At 36.8% G+C, this 22217-nt stretch overlaps 1 protein-coding gene across 2 annotated transcripts; it reads right to left on the bottom strand.

Moving 5' to 3' along the window:
- Positions 1-1881: 1881 nt before the first annotated feature.
- Positions 1882-16890, bottom strand: LOC101890271 (UDP-glycosyltransferase UGT5). 2 transcript variants are annotated; one of them, XM_011296496.3, is made up of 5 exons: positions 16750-16890; positions 8568-8850; positions 8038-8499; positions 2758-2961; positions 1882-2679 (listed from the first exon to the last, which is right to left on the bottom strand). In XM_011296496.3, exons 1-5 carry the CDS (start codon positions 16750-16752, stop codon positions 2012-2014), a joined length of 1620 nt encoding a protein of 539 aa, XP_011294798.1. In that variant the 5' UTR covers positions 16753-16890; the 3' UTR covers positions 1882-2011. The 2 variants fall into 2 exon arrangements, with proteins under 2 accessions (XP_011294798.1, XP_058976073.1); XM_059120090.1 differs by lacking the exon at positions 16750-16890 and adding an exon at positions 8916-8984.
- Positions 16891-22217: the final 5327 nt, after the last annotated feature.

Raw genomic sequence — 22217 nt, 5'->3', positions numbered from 1 at the left:
TTTGAAGTTGGTAATGGATACTATATCCTAAGACAGAAAATGAGTCATGTAGGTCCACGTCTTCGTATAGCCCCCATATAACGGAACCCCCCATATTCAGTATTTTGATGATTTTAGCGACGTTATTTACCAAAGTTATCTCAAATTTTGTATTTGAAGTTCGTAATAGATACTGCAGCCTATGCCAGAAAATTGTCTGTGCAGGTCCACGTCTTCGTATAGCCCCCATATAACGGAACCCCCCATATTCAGTATTTTGATGATTTTAGCGACATTATTTACCGGAACTATTTCAAATTTAGTATTTGAAGTTCGTAATGGATACTACAGCATATGCCGGAAAATTGTCTATGCATGTTCACGTTTTATAAGCTCCATGGTACCTCCCAATATTCGGTATATTATAAACATATTTTGAATATTGTAATAGCTTGTGACAAAAGTTACCTATACAGGTCCACGTCGTCGTATATACCCTAATATACGGCTACATCCTGTCTTTTTAAGATTTTAACAGAATTTTTAACGGATTTTATATTTGGAATATTGCCAAATTTGTACGAAATGGTGGAGGGTACTCAAAGTTCGGCCCGGTCGAACTTACAGCTTTTTTACTTGTTACTTGTTGTTATGATTATTCTAATTGTTGACCCTCTATTGAAGTCTGAAGGAATAGGGCAATATTGTCCATTTCGTATCGGACCTAAATAAATATGATATTAATATTGTGATGTTCAGGCTTGGGCTACATGAACTACTTCCTTCACTTCTTATGAGATATGTGATAATTTTTAGAAAACGTAAAAAGTAGCGTGAGGTACCAGCTATAGTCGACGAAAGTATTCGATTTTCATACTTCATCTAATACCGATAAAAATATTGGTGTGGGCAAAATTTCAAGAAAATCTAACATTTATATCCAATTTCGTTCGAATTCCATATTCGTCTCAGGTTTAGAGAAATATTTTGATATAGAAAGTTGTAAAGTTTCGCAAGTTATGACAGATAAAAGTATTGAAAATTGTGACACTTTGTGGGTGAGGTACGAGAAGTGGTTCAGGGGTTCCCCCTATGTGGGGGAGGTACCAGAAGATTTACCATGATTTACCAGTAGCAATGTTCCGATTTCTATCATCTTTATAACAGATATTGTGTTGATGGAAATATTGAAATATGCCAAGTCTTAATGGAATCGGATGTTTATTTCTCGTTTTATGAGACTTGTGGATATTAAAATTGTTGACCCTTTGTGGGGGAGATACCAGAAGTGTTGAACTTCTATAATTTATCTTCACACCAGACTGGGTTAAAAAAAAAAACATCGCGATGTATGTAATTTGAAGACAATCGGACACATACATCTCATTTTATAAGAGTTATAATTATTTCAAATTTTGACCCTTTGTGGGGGAGGTACTTGATGGAGTTGACCGATATTGTCCATTTTCGCACCTGACCTAGTGCGGATGTAAATATTAGGATTTGCAAAGTTAGAACAAAATCGGATTATCCATTCCCTTTTTGGGAAGTAAAATATTTTTTGAAAATTTCGACCTTTTGTGGGGCAGGTACTAGAAGGAGTGAACCGATATTGTCCATCTCCGAACTCGATCTAAGATTAATGATAATATTATGATGTACCAAGTTTTGAACGAAATCGGATACTCCCTTCAAGAGTTATCGTGCGCACCAGCCAGATAGACAGACGGAGGGACGGATCGACTCCAAATATCCTGAAACGAATTTGGTCCAAAGAGACCTAGGTTCTAAACACGTTATTTCGATGAGGCACGTTTTGGCCGTATCAAATGATAATACCCTCAAATTATCATTGAGATATATCTCACTCATATATTTTTAGTAAATATAAAATAGGGCGGGTAGAGTATCCTTTCAAAGGTTTCTCCTGTTTCCAGTTTTATTTGCACTTAACAATTCGTATGACTAAAAACTAATTAAAAACTACGTACAGTATGTCTACATCTGCAACCATTAATTAAACTAGAGGTCTTTAATTTTCCTTCACCTTCTTCGGTGATTTTCCCGCGCGACGTAACACTTTGCGCAGGACAAATACCGCCAACGCAATGACCAACAATGGCACGGCAACAGCAAAAGCAATAACATCTAACAGATAGAACTGATACCATTTCAAATCCAAACCCGCCGAACGAATATGAGTTGCTCCCTTGTGCCGAATCACATATTCAATCCAATAGACAGCCGTCTCACGAGCACCCATGGGACGATCACGAAACACATTTGAATATCTCTGGACATTATTACGATATTGAGGATCATGAATCAATTTATTCAAAGATTCCTTAAGGACTTCCCTGTTGATCGTGGGAAAATGCAATTTAATGGCATAGCCGCTCTGCTCCGCTTTGCGCATATTCAAATGTTGATCACAGTAAATGGGTATACCCAACATAGGGACGCCATGGTAAACACCCTCCTGGGTACCAAAGAGTCCACCATGTGTTATGAACACCTTGACATTGGGATGTGCCAAAATATCCGATTGTGGTAGCCATTTTCGTATCAAAATATTTTTCGGCATATCTGGGATGCTGTCATTTTCGAATTTCCAAATGACACGTTGCCGCATAGACCCGAAGACATCGAGAAAGATGCGCATTTTTTCATAGGGCATATCTTTCGATTGGACATTGCTGCCTGTGTGTGTGCGAGAGAGAGAGAGAGAGAGAGAATTATTAATTTTGGGGGTATATTTTGTTTTATGTGTCTTCTCACCTAAACTAAAGAAAATGGCACCATCCACAGCTCCATCTAAAAATGTTTGCAGCTCTTGAGGCAATTTCTTGTTGGGGTATATATGTAATCCTCCCACAGCAATCATGCCCGGCACCAGGGGTCTCGTTGTACTCAAGGGGGTGTAACTGTTCACCATGGCCACGGAAATGTTTTTCTCCAATTTGGAAACTGATGGTATTTCAACTGCAACGAAAGAAGAGGGTTTTCAATTACACAGTGCAACATATAAATATTTATAGGAAAAAAGTCAGCAGATTATTAAATTACAACTTAAAATAGAAGAAACATGCATCGGCATTTTGCAAGTTTATATTGCAATGTTACTTAACTAGAGGTGGTAAGTTCTCCCCTCTGGCATAATTATATTCTCAGCCATATGGCTACAGAGAGTATATATCATTTGATACGGCCAAAACGTGCCTAGTCGAAATAACGGTTTTAGACCCTAGGTCTCTTTAGACCAAATCCGTTTCAGAACATTTGGAGTCGATCTAACGATGTCCGTCCGTCTGTCTGTCTGTCTGGCTGGTGCGCACGATAACTCTCGAAGGGAGTATCCGATTTGGTCCAAATTGGCTACATCGTAATATTTTTGTCAAACTTAGATCGAGTTCGGAAATGGGCAATATCGGTCCACTCCTTCTGGTACCTCCCCCACAAAAGGTCGAAATTTTCAAAAAATATATATTTTGCACAGAATGAGAAGGGATAATCCGAATTTGCTCCAACTTTGCAAATCCTAATATTTGCGTCAGTGCTAGGTCAGGTGTGAAAATGGACAATATCGGTCCACTCCATCAAGTACCTCCCCCACAAATGGTCAAAATTTTGAATAATTACAACTCTTATAAAATGTTATGTAAGAGTCCGATTGTCTTCAAATTTCATACATCCCAATATTTATATTAACCCAAGGTCTGGTGTTAAGATGAACAATATCGGTTCACTCCTTCTGGTACCTCCCCCATAAAAGGTCGAAATGTTCAAAAAGTATATTTTTTGCACAGAAAGTGAATGGATAATCCGATTCTGCTCCAACTTTGCATATCCTAAAATTTGCGTCAGCACTAGGTCAGGTGTGAAAATGGACAATATCGGTCTACCCTATCAAGTACCTCCCCCACAAATGGTCAAAGTTTTGAATAATTACTATCTCATTAAATGTGATGTAAAAGTCAGATTGTCTTCAAATTTCACACATCCTAATATTTGTATTAACGCATGGTCTGGTGTGAAGGGTGAATACATCGGTCCACTCCTTCTGGTACCTCCCCCACAAAATATTGAAATTTTGAGTACCTCATAAAAGGCCAAATTAACATCCGATTCTATTTAGACTTGGTACATCTGTCGCAATATTTATATCATATTTTTGGGTCCGATAGGAAATGGGCAATATTGGCCCATTCCTTCAGGAGTTGCTCCATAGGGGGTCAAACGTTTGAATAATCTTAAAACTAGTCAAAATATATTTAAATAATCTAACATAGGCTGAGGGTATATATCTGGGGGCAAAATACCGACCGATACTTTTTAACTTGTTTTTTTTTTTTTTAATTTTCGGTTAACGATTACTTGGAATCCTTGCATTTAGGAGCTATATCCAAATCTGATCCGATCTCGACAGAGGTATTTCTGGTATGTTTCTCATATCTGTGGAGTGCATATTATGCATGTGATGTATTTAAAATCCCAAATCGGATGAAACATATATATGAGAGCTATAGCTATATCTGAACCGATTTTTACCAAGTTTGATGTACTTGCTTGTAGACTGAATTCAGTTGGATGTGCCAAAATTCAGGTCATTTGGATTGATATTGGCCATTTGATGCACAATTAACATGAATTCGGTTGAAGATATATATTAGAGATATATCCAAATCTAAACCGATTTTGACAAAATTTTAGGCACTTATTTCTGAGTCGTATTTGGTACCTGGTACCAAAGATCATTGTTGTGGAGTCCATATTACCCATTTGAGGAACTTAAAACCCCAAGTCGGATGAAAACAAGTAAAAAAACATTAAGTTCGGCCGGGCCAAACTTTTAATACCCTCCACCCTAGGGTAAAAGAACATTAGAAGAAATGTGGCAAAAAACATTAAAATGCCGAATATCGGGAGGTACCGTTATATGGGGGCCACACCAAAACGTGGACCTATAATTACAATGTTTCGCCACACGAACTAGGACCCATTATGACCCACAAATACCAACTTTTACACAAATCAGTGAAAAAATGTGGCATAAATCATCAAAATACCGAATATCGGGAGGTACCGTTATATGGGGACTATACCAGAACGTGGACCTATACATGCAATGTTTTGCCACATGCTCAGGGACCCGTTGTGACCTACAAATACCAATTTTCAGACAAATCCGTGAAAAAATGTGGCATAAATCATCAAAATACCGAATATCGGTAGGTACCGTTATATAGGGGCTATATCAAAACGTGGACCTATACATGCAATGTTTTGCCACACGCTCAGGGACCCGTCATGACCTACAAATACCAATTTTCAGATAAATCCGTGAAAAAATGTGGCATAAATCATTAAAATACCGAATATCGGGAGGTACCGTTATGTGGGGACTATACCAGAACGTGGACCGATATATCTCATTTTCAATACCAACCATCCTAGGGACAATACACACACTTGTGCCAAATTTCAAAGGTCTACGTCAAATAATGTGGGCTCTATCGTGATTTCAACAGACAGACAGACAGACGGACAGACAGACGGACATCGCTAAATCGTCTTAGAATTTTATGCTGATTATGAATATATATACTTTATGGGGTCTACGACGAATATTTAGAGGTGTTACAAACGGAATGACAAAGTTAATATACCCTCCTACCCATGGTGGAGGGTATAAAAATATATATTTATGAGCTATAGCTATATCAGAACCGATTTTCACCAAATTTGAAGCATTTATTTCTGGAATAAATTCAGTCGGAATTGCCAAGATTAAATTCATTTGGACTGATATTAGCTATTTGGTGCCCAATAAACCTGATATGGGATACATAAATAAATCGAAATAATTTGATACAGGTATTACTGGGCTGTAATTTTTTTATACCTATCTTCTATTTAGAGACTCATATTGAAATTCGATCTAAAATATTTCTCCTTTTGACACTTTCTGTCAAAACTGAAGTATTAAGGGAGATCTTGACTCGTATTTGAAACATACAGACAAAAACGTAAGCATAAAATGTCCACTTTTTATACCCATCGCCATGTGGCTATAGAGGGTATATATCATTTGATACGGCCAAAACATGTCTCATCGACATATCGATCCTAGGCCTCTTTAGACCAAATCCGTTTCAGGACATTTGGAATCGATCTAGCGATGCCCGTCCGTTCGTCTGTCTGTTTAGCTGGTGCTCAAGATAATTCTCGAAGGCAGTGTGCGATTTGGCCCAAACTTGGTACAACGTAATAGTATTATCAAACAAAGATCGTGTTCGGAGAGATGTAATATCGGCCCACTCCTTTTGGTACCTTCCCCACGAAAGGTAAAAATTTAAAAAAAAAAAAAATGTTTTACTCCACAGAAAGAGAATGAATAATCCGATTTTTCTCCAGCTTTGCAAATCCTATTTACATCAGTGCATCAGTCAGGGGCGAAAATGAATCGGTCCACTCCATCAAGTACCTCCCCCACAAAGGGTCAATATTTGGAATAATTATAACTCTTATAAAATGTGTTGTAAGAGTCCCATTATCTTTAAATTACACACATCACAATATTTTTATAAGCCCAAGGTCTGGTGTAAGGATGGAATATATCGGTCCACTCCTTGTGGTCCTTCCCCCACAAACGGTCAAAATTCTGAATATCCATGAAGCTCATAAAAAGCGAAATTAACATCCGATTCCATTCTGACTTGATACATCTCAATATTTCCATCAACACAAGATCTGTTATAAAGATGGTAGAGATCGGTCAACTCCTTCTGGTACCTCCCCCACGAATAACCAAAACGATTATAAAATCCGAAATAATCATCAGGTTTTCTGCATAGGTCATACATCGCATTATTTCTACTAACACAAGATCTGCTGTGAAGATGGGCTATATCGGTGCACTCCTTGCGGTAGCTCCCCCACAGCGGGTCAAAATTGTGAATATCCACGAAGCTCATAAAACGCGAAATTAACATCCGATTTCATTTAGACTTGCCACATCTCAATATTTCTATCAACACAAGATCTATAAAGATGGTAGAGATCGGACAATTCCTCCTCCTCCACAAAGTGTCAAATTCAGACAGGTGTAATTTCTAAGCCACTCGTCCGACAGCTGTTAAAATTCATCAGGTTCTCCGCATAGGTCATACATCCCATTATTTCTACCAACACAAGATCTGCTGTGAAGATGTGCTATATCGGTGCACTCCTTGTGGTAGCTCCCCCACAGCGGGTCAAAATTGTGAATATCCACGAAGTTCATAAAATGCGAAATTAACATCCGATTTCATTTAGACTTGCCACATCTCAATATTTCTATCAACACAAGATCTATAAAGATAGTAGAGATCGGAGAATTCCTCCTCCTCCACAAAGGATCAAATTCAGACAGATGTCATTTCAAAGCCACTCGTCCGACAGCTGTTAAAATTATTCCAGTGACAGCTCATTATATTGTTTAGAAACAATGGATCGTGAGCTGAACATAACGCAATATTCCATTCGGCAAATATTGAGAAATAAGCTCCGGGTAAAGCCATTGAAGACTTGCTTCGCTTGGCCGAAAGTGGTGAACTGCCGAATTTGGTTTTATCCAATGAGAAAACATTAGTTGTCCAGCAGTTTTTAAACAAATAAAATGGACGTGTTTACTTGCCAAAGAGGTCAGCTGAAAATGTGCAACTTCGGTTGGACACCAGAACTCAAGCGCCAAGCACATGTCACAATATTTATATCATGATTATTTAGGTCCGATACGAAATTGACAAAATTGGCCTATTCCTACGGAACCTACTCCATAGAGGGTCAACAGTTTAAATAATCATAAAATAAGTCAAAATTAATTTAAATAATCTAATACTGGCTGAGGGTATACATCTGTTGACAAAAACGACTGATGCTTTTATCTATCATTCTGTCCACCTTCAAATGGATCTTCCACTTCTGAAAGGCCTCATATAGGTTTGCAAATGACTCAATAAAGTTCTTCTCACGAGGATTTTTCTCTGTTGCTCTCTCTCTCCAATTATTTTTACTCACCATTCAAATGACCAAAATACTTCCGCATCATTGTGTCCATTTTGGGAAAATAATCATACTCCCTAATGATATCCTCAGTCAGGGAGTAAAACGAATTCATTAAACGCTCAAAGAAATTCATGCGATCGCTGTAGGGCGAAAAGGTATGTGGCACAAAAGACCAAGGCATTATGACGCCCATCATTTGGCTCATACGTGATTCAAAACCCAATGTGCTGCTGGTCACCACTGGGACATCATAGACCCGGGACAAGGCCAAGAAGGGTTCCTGATAGAACTGTTCGCACAGCAACAAATCAAATTTTCCTCTCGGCTGGGGATCATTGATTAGGGCCTGGACTTTTGGCTGCTTCAGGGCATGTTCCGTCGTGGAAAAGGCAATAATGTCCATCATTTTGTAATACTGCAGATTACCCATGTCGGTTAGCTCGAAGATGTTGTCGGTTTTAAAGAAATCCATAACTGAAAAAAGGAAAAGAGAAAAACTATAATATTTCCGATTTTAAATTTTTTCCAATTTCCAATCTCACCATCACTCCAGAAATCATAGACCGGCTCTATCAGAATCTCCGTGTAGTTGGCACCCAAATTTAGATTTTTCAAACTAAATGCCGCAATCATTGTCACCTGGTGTCCCCGCTGCACCAGTTCCTTAATCAATGCCGAATGCATGCCATAATGACTTTTACCCGGAAAGGCATAGACGGCCAATATGCGAGCACCCTCAACTTCATTCGTGCCGGAACCACAACAGGTCAGCAGCAGAAACAGCAGGAGTGTGCAGGCCGTAAGACAGGTGATGTGTTTCGGATGCTAGGATGGGAGAATTGAAATGGACATGATTTGAGTTAATTAGTTTTGCTGATGTCACAACACACATAGAGCCACTCGACGAACCAACATCCAAGAGATTCTTTGGGAATGGGGCTCATCGTTGGCTAGGCTATTTTTATTGTGAAACTTGGTAGGTGTTGTACTTGCACTTTCTGGAATCTGGTGGATTTCTTTCCAATTTCCTCTCTTTCTTTTTGTTTTTGTGAAAAATACTGTTGTTGGCAGAGGTATAGAATGTGACACAATTTTATGTATGTGTGTGTGTGTGCGTGTTAAGTTTCCGTATTAGACAAATGTCAAGTGGTAGACCATTTTCTCATAACGAACATTCATGCAGACATAATTCATTGTATTAATTCCGAGATATCTGTCACTGCAATAAGTTACTCTTACCCGGACATAATTGCGAAGACAATTTTGAGAGAATTACAAAATTTGATTTGACATGTCGTATTTTTGGAAAACCAAATGTGTTTAGAAACATTGCAAATGCATGTGTGTATGACAGTTGGTGAAGTAAACCTGAGTGAGTACAGTTAGAGTTCAGTGTTTAATGTTCTCCATTGGGAGGTTTATATCTTCAAATTATTCCTGCGATAATTGGGAATTTTAGGGCCTGAATTTTTATTTTTTTAATCTCTATATTTAAAAGAGTAGTGAAATAACTGACTGATTGGGTGATAATAAACTCTCATACGAAACGGCTGGGACTGGAATCCTCAAATTTGAAAGTGAGGTCTCTGTTGGTATATGGAATTAAGATATGGGGGTGGTTTTCGAAATATACACTAATACATTTAAAAGAGTAGTGAAATAACTGACTGACAACTCCCAGAGGAAACGGCTGAAGCTAGAATCTTGGAATTTGGCACTAGGTGTTTTTGGAAGTCCATACTTACAGGATACGAAAAGTACTAAAATGTACTAAAAATTTAGTGCTTTGTATTGGACATACGGAATGAACTAGTATTCTGAAACTTTGAAATGAGAGTTACTGATGGAGTGCTGGGTAGGTGTGCCAAAGGATTTTTGGAAACCCAAACTTTAATGTTACGAAAAGTTCAAAAATTGTACTAAACTTCCAAAATCGTACCATTTGGTATTATGTGAACGGAAACAGATAAAAAATTGAAATTTGGTTTGAGAATTAAGGTTGGAAAGTAAATTAGATATAAAAGGTGGTCTTTGCAAATGTGTACTGTACTAAATGGTACCTAAATTTGGAACAGGTTGGTTTAGGATGAACGGATAAAGCTGAAACTGTGAAATTTTGTATTGGGGTCCTTGCTGGTGGTAGGTTTATAATAAGGAGTTGGTCTTGGAAATGTACAAGTGTACGAAAAGTAATAAATAGTACAATTTGTTATTGTGTGAACAGATTGCACATGAAATCTGAAATTTGTTATTAAGGTCGCTGTACACACGAACAGCGACCTGGACATATGTAGGCGGTTTCAAAAATATGTACCATAATTGAACTAAAAGTCCTAAATGGTACTATATTTGGTATTGGGCGAATGGATAGAAATATATACAGGGTAAGATGAAAAAACTACAACCAACTTCAGACTGCTGTCATTTCTAAGCCACTTGTCCGACAGCCATTAAAATTATTCCAGTGACAGCTAACTTTATTGTTTACAAGTATATAGAAGCATTTTGGTGAGAATTTTCCAGAAAAAAAGTTATTCGTGATAGAATTCAAGCGTGATAGTGTGATTTCTTTATTTTTGGCTGGAAAACCCCAAGTGGCTATCGTTAGAGCACTCCAGCATTTAAATGTGAATAAATATTTTGTGTCTCGTACCATCGCTCGTTACCGTGAAACTGGTAGCGTAGCCCGACATCAAGGAAGTCGACGGAAGAAAACAGCAACATCAGCAGAAATGGTTCGAAAAATAAAGAAGCGACTTGATCGAAACCAGCGGTGGCCGAAAAATAGCTCGTGAGCTGAACATATCGCAATATTCCATTCGGCAAATTTTGAAAAATTAGCCAAAAAGTGCCAGTACTTACATCGCAACAGAAAGAAAATAGACTCAAAAGACCTGAAAAGTTGCTTCGCTTGGCCGAAAGTTGTGAACTGCCGAATTTGGTTTTCTCCGATGAGAAAACCTTAGTTGTCCAGCAGTTTTTTATATAAACAAACAAAATGGTCGTGCCAAGGAGGTCGGGTGAAAATGTGCACTTTCGGTTGGCTACCAGAACTCAAGCGCCGGCCATGGTGATGGTGTGGGCCGCCAAAACAGCCGATGGTTGCTCTTCACTCGTATTAATGCCGAATATTATCGCGAAAATATTCTGGAGGGTGTATTAAAGCCTTGGGCAAGCAAACATTTTGGCCGCAGACCTTGGACGTTCCAACAGGACTCAGCACCATCGCACTCAGCACGCGCCATCCAAGAATGTTTACAAAATGAGGTTCTTCGCTTTATTTCCAGCGCATAATGGCCACCAAAAACTCCGGATACCAATCCGTTGGACTATTGTGTCTGGAGTATTTTGGAAAGGAAGGTTGACTCTAAAAATACCTAAGTGTCGGTCACCTCAAGCAAGCGCTTCGCCGGGAATGGGCCAAAATACCGCAGAGCAGAATTCGGGCAGCAAGGCCATAATTCGTGCCAAAGGTGACCAATTCGAATAAATCTAAACTTATTTTAAAATTTGATGCTAAATTGGGTATTGGGTAAAGGCGATCGAAAGGGCTGGAATCCTGAAATTTGATATTGAGGTCTCTGCTTAGATTGAGATATTGAGGTGGTCCTGGAAATGTGCACTATATATGTACGAAATGTACCATATGGTACTAAGTTTGGTATTGGGAGAAGAGGTAGAGGTGGAATCCTGAAATTAGAGAAGGACCTGGTTTTAGAAATGTGTACTCTAATTGCCCGAAAAATACTAAAACGTGCTGAAAAGAGTAATGGTTCATCCATAGAGCTGGAATCCCAACATTTGATATAGAGGTCTCTACTGGCATTTTAGATTGATATATGGAGATGCTTTTGAAAATGTGTACTATAATTGTACGAAATGTACTAAATAGTACTGTATTTGGTTCAATTTGGTTTTGGGTGAAGAGAGAGAGAGAGAGAGTGATTGAAATCTGAAACTTGATATTAGGGTCGCTGTTCTTGTGTAGCGGAGGTGGTTTTGGAAATGTGTTCTATAATTGTACGAAAAGTCGTAGATGGTATTAAATTTGGAATTGGGTGATGATATTGGGCTGAAATTCTCAAAATTTGATATTGAGGTATCATAAATTGAGATATGGAGATGCTTTTGAAAATGTGTACTATAATTGTACGAAATTTTCTAAATGGTTTTAGATTTGGTATTGGGTGAAGGGATAGGGCTGCAATCCTTAAATATGATATAGGTGTCACTGTTGGTAACAGTGTTTAAGATATCGAGGTACTAAGTGGTATAAATTTGGTAAGGAGGAATTAAAGAACAGAAATTATGAAATTTAATATTGAGGTCTCTCTTGGTATCTGGAATGTGTACTATAATTGTTCGAAAAGTACTAAAATATATTAAATTGGGTGAAGGGATAGGGCTGTTATCTTAAATTGAAATACGGAGATGCTTTTCAAAATGTGTATAATAATTGTAAGAAAAGGACTAAATAATACTTAATTTGGTATTGGGTGAAGGGATAGAGCTGTTGCTGTCTACGTTTGAGAGAAGGAGCTGGTTTTGGTTATGCGTACTATAATTGTACTAAATGGTACTAAAGTTGTTAATGGGAGAAACTAAAGAGCTGGAATTATGATTGAGATTGATATTGAGGTAACTGTTGGTATCTGATGTTGAGATATGGAGATTGTTTTGAAAGCTTGAAGGGTTGGAATTTTGAAATTTGATATTGATTTCACCTTTGGATTCTAGGGCTTACATGTGGAGACGTTGAAAAGTTTTGGGCAGAAAAATTGGATGTGGGTCCTTACTTTTTTATGAGGAGGTCTTAAAAAAAATTCTTAGAATCGAACATTTCTGTTCAGGAGGTCCATAAAAAAATACTTAAAAATCCACTATTTTTGCTCAGGAGTTGTTTGAAAAAAAAAAAAAGTTAAAAATGTCATAAAAATTCCACGATTTTGAGAATTTTTGTCAAAATTTCCTGACCAAAATTCCCTGCAAAAATCTTGGAATTTCCATGAAATTTTTATGGATTTTTAAATTTTGTTGTTGCAAAATGGTCAGGCTTAATCACTTTATTGTTGTTTTTATAAAAAAACGTTTATTTGAATTTTTAAATATTTTTTAGGAAAGTCGAAACTGTTTAAGAAATCTTTGTGTTTAAAAAAAATTTTTTAAGAAGTCTTTTAGAAGAAAAATCTACGACGTGTAGTCTGGAGGTGCATAAAATAATTAAAAATCCACTATTTTCTGTCAGCGATTCCCACAAAACTACAACGATTGTTGAGATAAGATGTTCCTAAGAAATATTACAAAACAAGTTTTTTCTTTCAGGAGTTCTCAAACATTTTTTTAAAAAATTCTAACATTTTCTCAGATGGCCCCTAATATTTGGTTATATCCAAAGCACAATTACTTATAAATTCACGATTTTCGTCTAAAATCATGACCAAAAAGAGGGGACCGATATCTTCAATTATTATACTCCATATAATATTGGCCTAATTATTTGGATTCACAAAGTTTTAAAAATCGGCACCTTTTGCTAGTTTCGTTATGTGTTTAGTGGCTAAAATATTATATGTGAAATCATTCGATTCCGCGAATGAATTAAGGTAGATCAAGGTTTTGTTTTCAAGATTCTGGCATGTCGAACAAGTAAAGATAAGCAACGATTTTATGAATTTTGAAGTCAACCCCTAACGGCCACCACAGTTCAAGTTTTCCTTGTAATGAAGGGTAGAGCAAGTTCTGTTCGGCCAAACTTATCATATCTTTGATATTTAGAGCACTTATGCCACTTATTAAAAAATACAGGTGGCCAGTCTGCTTCCAAAAAGTGGTTATGCTCGTTGATAAACCCCAATAGCAACAGAGATATGCTGAAGCCAAATAATGATTATTTTTCGCAATTTACACACATTTCCTGTCCGAATTTCGGCAACAATAACAACAAAAATATGATCACTTCTTATCTTGGTAGTTGACACTATCGGTGTGCACTGCAAAAACTAATTACCACTTAACATCAGATTCAGTCTTATCACAGAACCAGTGATTCTAATAATAATATTCAAAACGCAGTCTCTATCAGTTCAAAGGAAATTTAACACCTCTTGGTAGATTTTGCGCCAAATTCTTTTGAGCGACAGATTTCCAGCTATAATCCGTTATTTTAAATATGTTTAGTTCTTTCCGTACCAATTTTCTAAAAAATACCATCTTATCATACCTATTTTGTTCAGTGACTATGCTGTACTATTTAGAACCTATCGGTACTTTTGTACTCTTACAGTACCGATTCAAAATTTGGCAGAACAATTTTTATTGTGTCTAGGATGGTTGGTATTAAAAATGGGATATATCGGTCCACGTTTTGGTATAGACGCCATATGACCTCCCGATATTTGGTATTTTGATGATTTTCGCCACATTTTCCACGGATTTGTCTAAAAATTGGTATTTGTAGGTCATAATGGGTTCTAGCTCTGGTGGCAACATATTGTACAGGATGAGATGAAAAAACTGCAACCAACTTCAGACTGCTGTCATTTCTAAGCAACTCATCCAACAGCTGTTAAAATTATTCCAGTGACAGCTCATTATATTGTTTACAAGCGTACAAAAGCAATTTGTTGAGAATTTTCCAGAAAAAAAGTTATTCGTGATGGAATTCAAGCGTGATAGTGTGATTTCTTTATATTTGCCTGGAAACCCACAAGTGGCTATCGTTAGAGCACTCCAGCATTTAAAGGTGAATAAATAAAAAAACGCTCGTTACCGTGATACAGGTAGCGTAGCCCGACATCAAGGAAGTGGACGGAAGAAAACAGCAACATCAGCAGAAATCGTCGAAAAGTAAAGAAACGACTTGAACGAAACCCGCGTCGCAGTGGCCGAAAAATGCCTCGTGAGCTGAACATATCGTAATTTTCCATTCGGAAATATTGAAAAATGAGTTCGGGGTAAAGCCATTGAAATTCCAAAAAGTGCAAGAACTTACACCGCGACAGAAAGAAAACAGACGCAAAAGAGCTAAAGAGTTGCTTCGCTTGGTCGAAAGTGGTAAACTGTCGAATTTGGTTTTCTCCGATGAGAAAACATTCGTTGTCCAGCAGTTTGTAAACAAACAAAATGATCGTGTTTACTTGCCAAAGAGGTCAGCTGAAAATGTGCACCTTCGGCTGGCCACCAGAAATCAATCGCCGGCCATAGTGATGGTGTGGACCTTGGACATTCCAACAAGACTCAGCACCATCGCACTCAGCACGCGCTAACCAAGAATGGTTACCAAATGAGGTTCTTCACTTCATTTTCAGCGCACAATGGCCACCAAAATTTCCGGATACCATCCGATGGACTATTGTGTGCGGAGCGCAAGGTTGGCACTAAAAAATACCAATGTGTCGATTACCTGAAGCAAGCGCCTCGCCGGGAATGGGCCAAAATACCGCAGAGTAACATTCGGGCAGTGTGTGACGGTTTCATTGGCCGTTTGAAGACCATAATTCATGCCAAAGGTGACCGATTCGAACAAATCTAAACTTATTCTAAAATTTGATGCTATTTCCGACAGTTTTTTCTCCTCCCGATATTCGGTATTTTGTTGATTTTTTCATATTTGTCCAAAAATGTGTATTTGTAGTTCATAATAGGATCTATCTCCGGTGGCGAAAAATAGTATATATTGGTCCACGTATAACGGTAACTCCCGATGTTCGTTGCTTTGATGATTTTTACTATATTTTTTCACGGATTTGTCCAAAAATTGGTATTTGTAGTTAGTAGTTCTAGTTCCGGTGGAAGAATATTGAGTATTTAGGTTTACGTTTTCCTGTAGCGCACATATATTTGGTATTTTGGTCCAATCCAAGTCACATTTTCCCACGAAATTGTTTCAAGTTTGGTTTTTAAGAAGATCTGGCAGATAGCAACCTTGAAGTATAACATTGTCCATAGAGGTTCACGTTTTTGTAAGGCCCCCATATAACGGCCCCAGCCACATTATGGTTTTTAGAAAAGTTTAACAGCATTATCCAAACGGTGTTATTGGTATTTATATTTTAAAGTGGGAAACGTTTGAATTCAGATACTTTTATATACCCAATGGTTTTTTTTACCTAATTGTGGAGGGTATTAAATGTTCGGCCCGGCCGAACTTAATGTTTTTTTTAATTGTTTGTACTCTTGAAGTTAGAAGTTTCGAAAATTCCTCAGTATGTCGCCCCATACGCAAAGGGTGACCCCCTTCACAATTTCAAATTTAAGTTCTTACGAATTTTTCAATATTTTAAAAAATTTGATACCTTTTAGTCCATTTCGTACCTTTAAAGTACAATATTTTAAAAATCCCTCAATATTTCACCCAGTTGCACGGAGTGTGATTATCAGACAAAATATTACAGTTGGGGGTCACTCTGTAACAGAGTTGTACCATTTTGTACCTTTTAGAACTTTTTGAGCCCATAAAGTACAAATATTGAATAACCAACATGTCTTAAGGCAAATTACATTATGAATGACATAAATACGGTTCCCATTCTAATATTTTTAACTGTAAAGCCAATTCACAATATCATCTGTACGTTGGGCGCCACATTCCAAAAACCGCATTAGAAACCACACCAAAACAATATTTCCGCAATATTTTATACGCAGTACAATTTTCAACACAACTATTCTCACAATTTAATAATAGCCATTTTTTAGTTTAGTTTGAAAAATATATTTAAATACCATTTTATTTATTTAATTTATTAATAATTTGTTTAATTCATTCACGACGAAATTCAAACAAAAACAAAACACTTTCAAAATGTTCTCCACGATCTTTTTTTTTCTAAAATAAACCTTATTCCACGACACGTCCCTTGTTTATTAGTGCTGGATAGAAATGATACTGATTTCGAATTCGAGTAGCATTAGAATTCTCAGCATTATCGTACACGAATCGTTTAATAGTTATAATCAATTGTTTTTTATCATTGTGTGTGTGTGTGTAAGAGTGTATAACGAATAATTTGGCGAGAATATAAATACAGCTGGATATTTGTTGTTTGAATTGAAAACAAAACAAAAAAATTAAATACCCAAACATGAATTGCCAAATTAGAATTTCCACCAAAGTGAATATTTAGTAAAATATATTATTGGAAGCTTTAAATAGCAATGTGGGAAGAAAGTTCCATGTCTGGGAAATTCGTATATATAGACTTATATATAAACATTTTAGATTTGGAGATTTTTACAAATAGTGGACATTTAGTTTAAAAATCTAACACCTTTTCATCTAATTTAAACCTTTTTATGCCGAATCATCTTCGGCGATAAGATTCAGTATTTTCCGTCTGTCTAGCTGGCTGGTGCTCACGATAGCTTTTGAAGGGAGCATCCGATTTTCATTGTAATATTATTGTCAAACCTGGATCGATTTCGGAGTTGTGCAACATCGGTCCACTCCCCATGGTACCTCCACCACAAATGGTAAACATTTTCAAAGAAAATAATTTACATCATAAAACAAGTAAAAAAACATTAATTTCGGCCGTTCCAAACTTTTAATACCCTCTACCTTAGGCTAAAGGAAACACTGGAGCCCATTATGACCCACAAATACCAATTTTTAGACATATTCATGGGAAAATGTGCCAAGTATCATCAAAATGCCGAATATCGGGAAATACGGCTATATGGGACTATACAAAAACGTGGACCTATATATATACAATGTTTTGCCAAAGGAGCTAGAATCCATTAGGACCCACAAATACCAATTTTTAGACAAATTCGTGAATAAATGTGGCAAAAATGAACAAAATACCGAATATCGGAAGGTACCTTTATAAGGGGGCTATTCAAAAGCGCGGACCTATTCATACAATGTCTCGCCACACGAAATAGGACCATTTATAACCTACAAATACCAATTTTCAGACAAATCCGTGAAAAAATGTGGCATAAATAATCAAATACCGAATATCGGGAGGTACCGTTATATGGGGCCTATACCAAAACGTGGACCGATATATCTCATTTTCAATACCAACTATCCTAGACACAATACAAATTGCTCTGCTTAATTTTGTATCGTGATTTCAACAGACAGACGGACAGACAGACAAACGGACATCGTTAAATCGAACTTTATGCTGATTATGAATATATATATATACTTTATGGGGTCTACGACGAATATTTAAGAATGTTACAAACGGAATGACAAAGTTAATATACCCTCCTTTCCAAGGTGGAGGGTATAAAAGAAAGGCTTATCCGAGATCTCCTGAAAATATGGGACATATCGGTTCCATCCTTTTGATACCTCCCACAACAGGTCAACATTTTGAATAATCATAAAGCTTAAAAACACGAAATGATCATCCGATTCCTTTCAAGGTCGACAAATCTCAATATTTCTATCACACAAGATCTGGTGTAAAGATGGGGTATATCGATCCACTCCTTCAGGTAACTTCCACACAAGGGGTTAACATTTAACATAAAATGTGAAATAAGGATCCGGTACCTCTTTGTGTGTGCCACATCGAGGTAACGGCTTTAGACCCTAGGTCCCTTTGGATACAATCCTTTTCAGGACACTTGGAGACGATCTTGAGATGTCCGTCCTTCTGTCTGTCTGGCTGGTGCACACGATACTGTCGAAGAAAGTATCCGATTTTGCTCAAACTAAGTGCATCGTAACATAATTGTCAAACCTTGATCGAGTTCAGACATGAGCAACATCGGTCCACTTCTTCTGGTACTTCCCCCACAGAAGGTCGAATACTACGATTTTGCTCCAACCTTGCAAATACTAATATTTGCATCAGTGCTAGGTCAGGTGCGAAAAAGGACAATGTCGGTCCACTCTATCAAGTATCTCACCCACAAAGGGTCAACATTTTGAATAATTTTAAATCGTATCTTATCGGATTGTCTTCAAATTACATACATCACAATATCTTTCTTAAACCAAGGTCTGATGTGAATATGGAATATATCAATCCACTTCTTCTGGATTCTCCCCCACCACGGGACAAAATTTTGAATAACCATGAAGCTCTTAAAACGCGAAATAAACATCCAATTCCTTTAAAATTTCACACATCCTAAAAATTCTACCAAAACAAAATCTAGTGTGAAAGTGGGATTTATCGGTCCACTACTTCTGGTACCTCCCCCACAACGGGAGGTACCAACATTTTGAATAGTTATGAAGCTCGTGAAATATCAAATTAGCATCCGATTCCTTTGAAGTTCGTATTGTGTAGACGGTAGGTATCGGTCCACTCCTTCTGGTACCTCTCCTACAAAGAGTTGACATTTATCATAAAATGTGAAATAAGGATCTGATTCCCTTTAAAGTTTACATATTCCTATATATTTTCTAGTGAATGATAAAAATCGACCCAACCCTTTTGGTACCTCCTTCACAAAGGGTCACAATTTTAAATATTTATATATCAAATATTTTTTCAATCAGGTAGCTGATGTGAATATGGAATATATCGGTCTCTTCCTTCTGTTCTTTCCTCAAAAAAGTTAAAAAAATATTCGCATTAAATTCGATTTGAATTTACATTTTGCACATCCCAATATTTTGATCAGTATCTGGAACAAAAATTGTCACACGTTTCTCATAAAGCAGTAGTCGATATAGACCAAATCTGACACGTTGAAATATTTATATCTGACTTAGATCTGATACGAAATGGAAAATATTGGCACCCTCCTTCAGTACCATCAAAATAGAGGGTTAACATTTAAATAATCATAACGCAAGTCAACATTTATTTTAATAAACAGACATTGGTGGACGTTATACATCTGGCGGAAAAACCGATTGATACTTTGTAACCGCTTTTTTCGATTAAATGCATGAAAGTAACGTAATACTACGTTTTCAACAGAAAGAATTAAGGGAGAAAATACTCTACACGAAATTTCACAATAAATCTCAGAAAAACCCCTACATCTAGAAGCCTTTCTCTTTTGACACGAATTTGACATAAGGCCTAATATCAGGCCCAACAAAATCCTTCTCGTATTCGATTTTGTATTTAACCCCACCCTAACTATAGACAAATAAAGTTATAGAGTAAAAAGTTGTCTCATCTGTTATTTGCGAGAGAGCCTATGTCTATTCACTCAATTCTCTCAATTCACAAAATATAGCATATTTTTATGAGTTATTAATATTTTTCAATTAAAAATCTTTTACGTTTACATTATTTAACTGTGTCGTGGAATAAAAAAAATGTTTTCGAAGTCGATTGACATTACTAACCCTGAGTGACTTTACTGTCCCAATGATCAGTCATGATGTCACCTGCGGGGAGGGGTAAACAGTACAACTTTTAAGTCTATACGTTTATTTGTCTATGCCCCCAAGGTACTATTCTCCTAAATACCCCAAGCCTTCCTAACTCTATTACCTTTTCCTATAGTTTTTTTGTAATTAACGGACAATTGACTTTTCACTTTCTCATGAATAAGATTTTTACTATTTCTGGTACTAAATTTCAAGTATGTTTGCACCCGCAAAATAACAATATTTTTTTGCCATTTAATTTTTGTTATTATCATTTTTACTGTGTGTCTACTCAATTAGTATAGAAAAATTGCCAAGTCATTCCAATGATGAGATTCGTATTTTTTCACCCTGGTCAGTGTTGTCATTCCCTTAGACAATACAACACAGATACAGTAAAAAAAAAAAAAACACTCTCACGCACACATACAAACATTGGCTGGTTACTCAAGAATCTCCAACACAATTTATTAAATAAATTGTTTGTTATTTGTTTTAATCTTACAACTCATATCTGAATCGATCTTTATAGAGGAAGTTTCCTACTCTCTAATCGATCTCTCTGGCAATCTCTCGCTCCCTCCGAATACAATGATCTCCGGCGTTCAATGAAATGAGAACATGACAACATAATACTAGATTTATCATTATCTCAACACGTGCCGTCAAAACATAAAAAATAACAACCTGTTTTCGTCTCTATGGGACAACAGTGACAGGCAAAATTTCACAAATTGTTAAGATTGTTTTTGAAATTCCTTTAACAAAGGTCAATTGGTCAACAAGAAACAAGGATTTTCTTAAGTTTCCATAAGGAATTTATAGTTTAACAATAAACGTGATTTTCCTTTGTAGAAACTTGGATTTTTAATCTCCCTTTTAAAGAATCAATAATTCAAAAGCATGAGTATATGTATTCTTGATCAGCATAAAATTCTATGTCGATTTAGGGATGTCCGTCTGTCCGTCTGTGGAAATAACTCTAGCTTCCGAACGAATGGAAGTAGATTGATAAAATTTTACTCAAATGTATATTATGTCTGCAGGACTTTTAGTATTGAAAATGGGTCATTAAGTCCACGTTTTGGCATAGCCTCCATATAAAGGTACCTCCCGATATTCGGTATTTTGATGATTTTAGCGACAATATTCATTGGAATTGCTTCAAATTTGGGATTTGAAGTTTGAAATGAAAACTACAGCCTATGACAGAAAATTGTCTTTGCAGATCCACGTCTTCGTATAGCCCTCATATAACGGTACACACCGATATTAGGTATTTTGATGATGTTAGCTACATTATTCACCGATTTTTTATACCCTCCATACTATGGAGGGTATATTAATTTTGTCATTCCGTTTGTAACTCCTCGAACTACTCATGTCAGACCCATCAAATTATATATATTCTTGATCAGCGTAAAATTCTAAGACGATTCAGCCATGTCCGTCTGTCTGTATGTGTGTCTGTCTGTCTGTCTGCTATCTTTCGAACAAATTGAGATAAAAGGGTAAAATTTTGCACACATGTATATATTGGCCAGTAGGCAGGTTAAGTTCGTAAATGGGCCATGTGGGTCCAAGTTATCATATAGCCCCCATATAACGGTACCTCCCGATATTCGGTATTTTGATGATTTTAGCGACATTATTCACTGGAATTGTTTCCAATTTGACATTTCGGTATTTTTAAGATTTAAACAGAATTTTTAACGGATTTTATTATTTTTTTTTTTTTGAAAATTGCCAAGATTGTACCAAATGGTGGAGGGTATTAAAAGTTCGGCCCGGCCGAACTTACAGCTTTTTTACTTGTTTTGGTTAGTTTCGCATTTGAATATTGTAATGGCTTATGACAAAAGTTACATATGCAGGTCCATATCGTCGTTTAACA

The sequence above is a fragment of the Musca domestica genome, unplaced genomic scaffold (assembly GCF_030504385.1).
Source record: "Musca domestica strain aabys unplaced genomic scaffold, Musca_domestica.polishedcontigs.V.1.1 16, whole genome shotgun sequence".
Lineage (NCBI taxonomy): Eukaryota > Metazoa > Arthropoda > Insecta > Diptera > Muscidae > Musca > Musca domestica.
The sequence above is the reverse complement of the archived record's forward strand: the minus strand, read 5'-3'. Positions and strand labels throughout refer to the sequence as shown.

Bases quoted from the DNA above. Each gene is read 5' to 3' on its own strand.
- LOC101890271 (XM_059120090.1), bottom strand. From the start codon at position 8,969: ATGAGCCCCATTCCCAAAGAATCTCTTGGATGTTGGTTCGTCGAGTGG. The intron at 2,962-8,037 runs GTGAGTAAAAAT...CTTTCGTTGCAG, and splicing joins GTATTTTGGTCATTTGAATG to TTGAAATACCATCAGTTTCC. The intron at 2,680-2,757 runs GTGAGAAGACAC...GCACACACACAG, and splicing joins TGCCATTTTCTTTAGTTTAG to GCAGCAATGTCCAATCGAAA.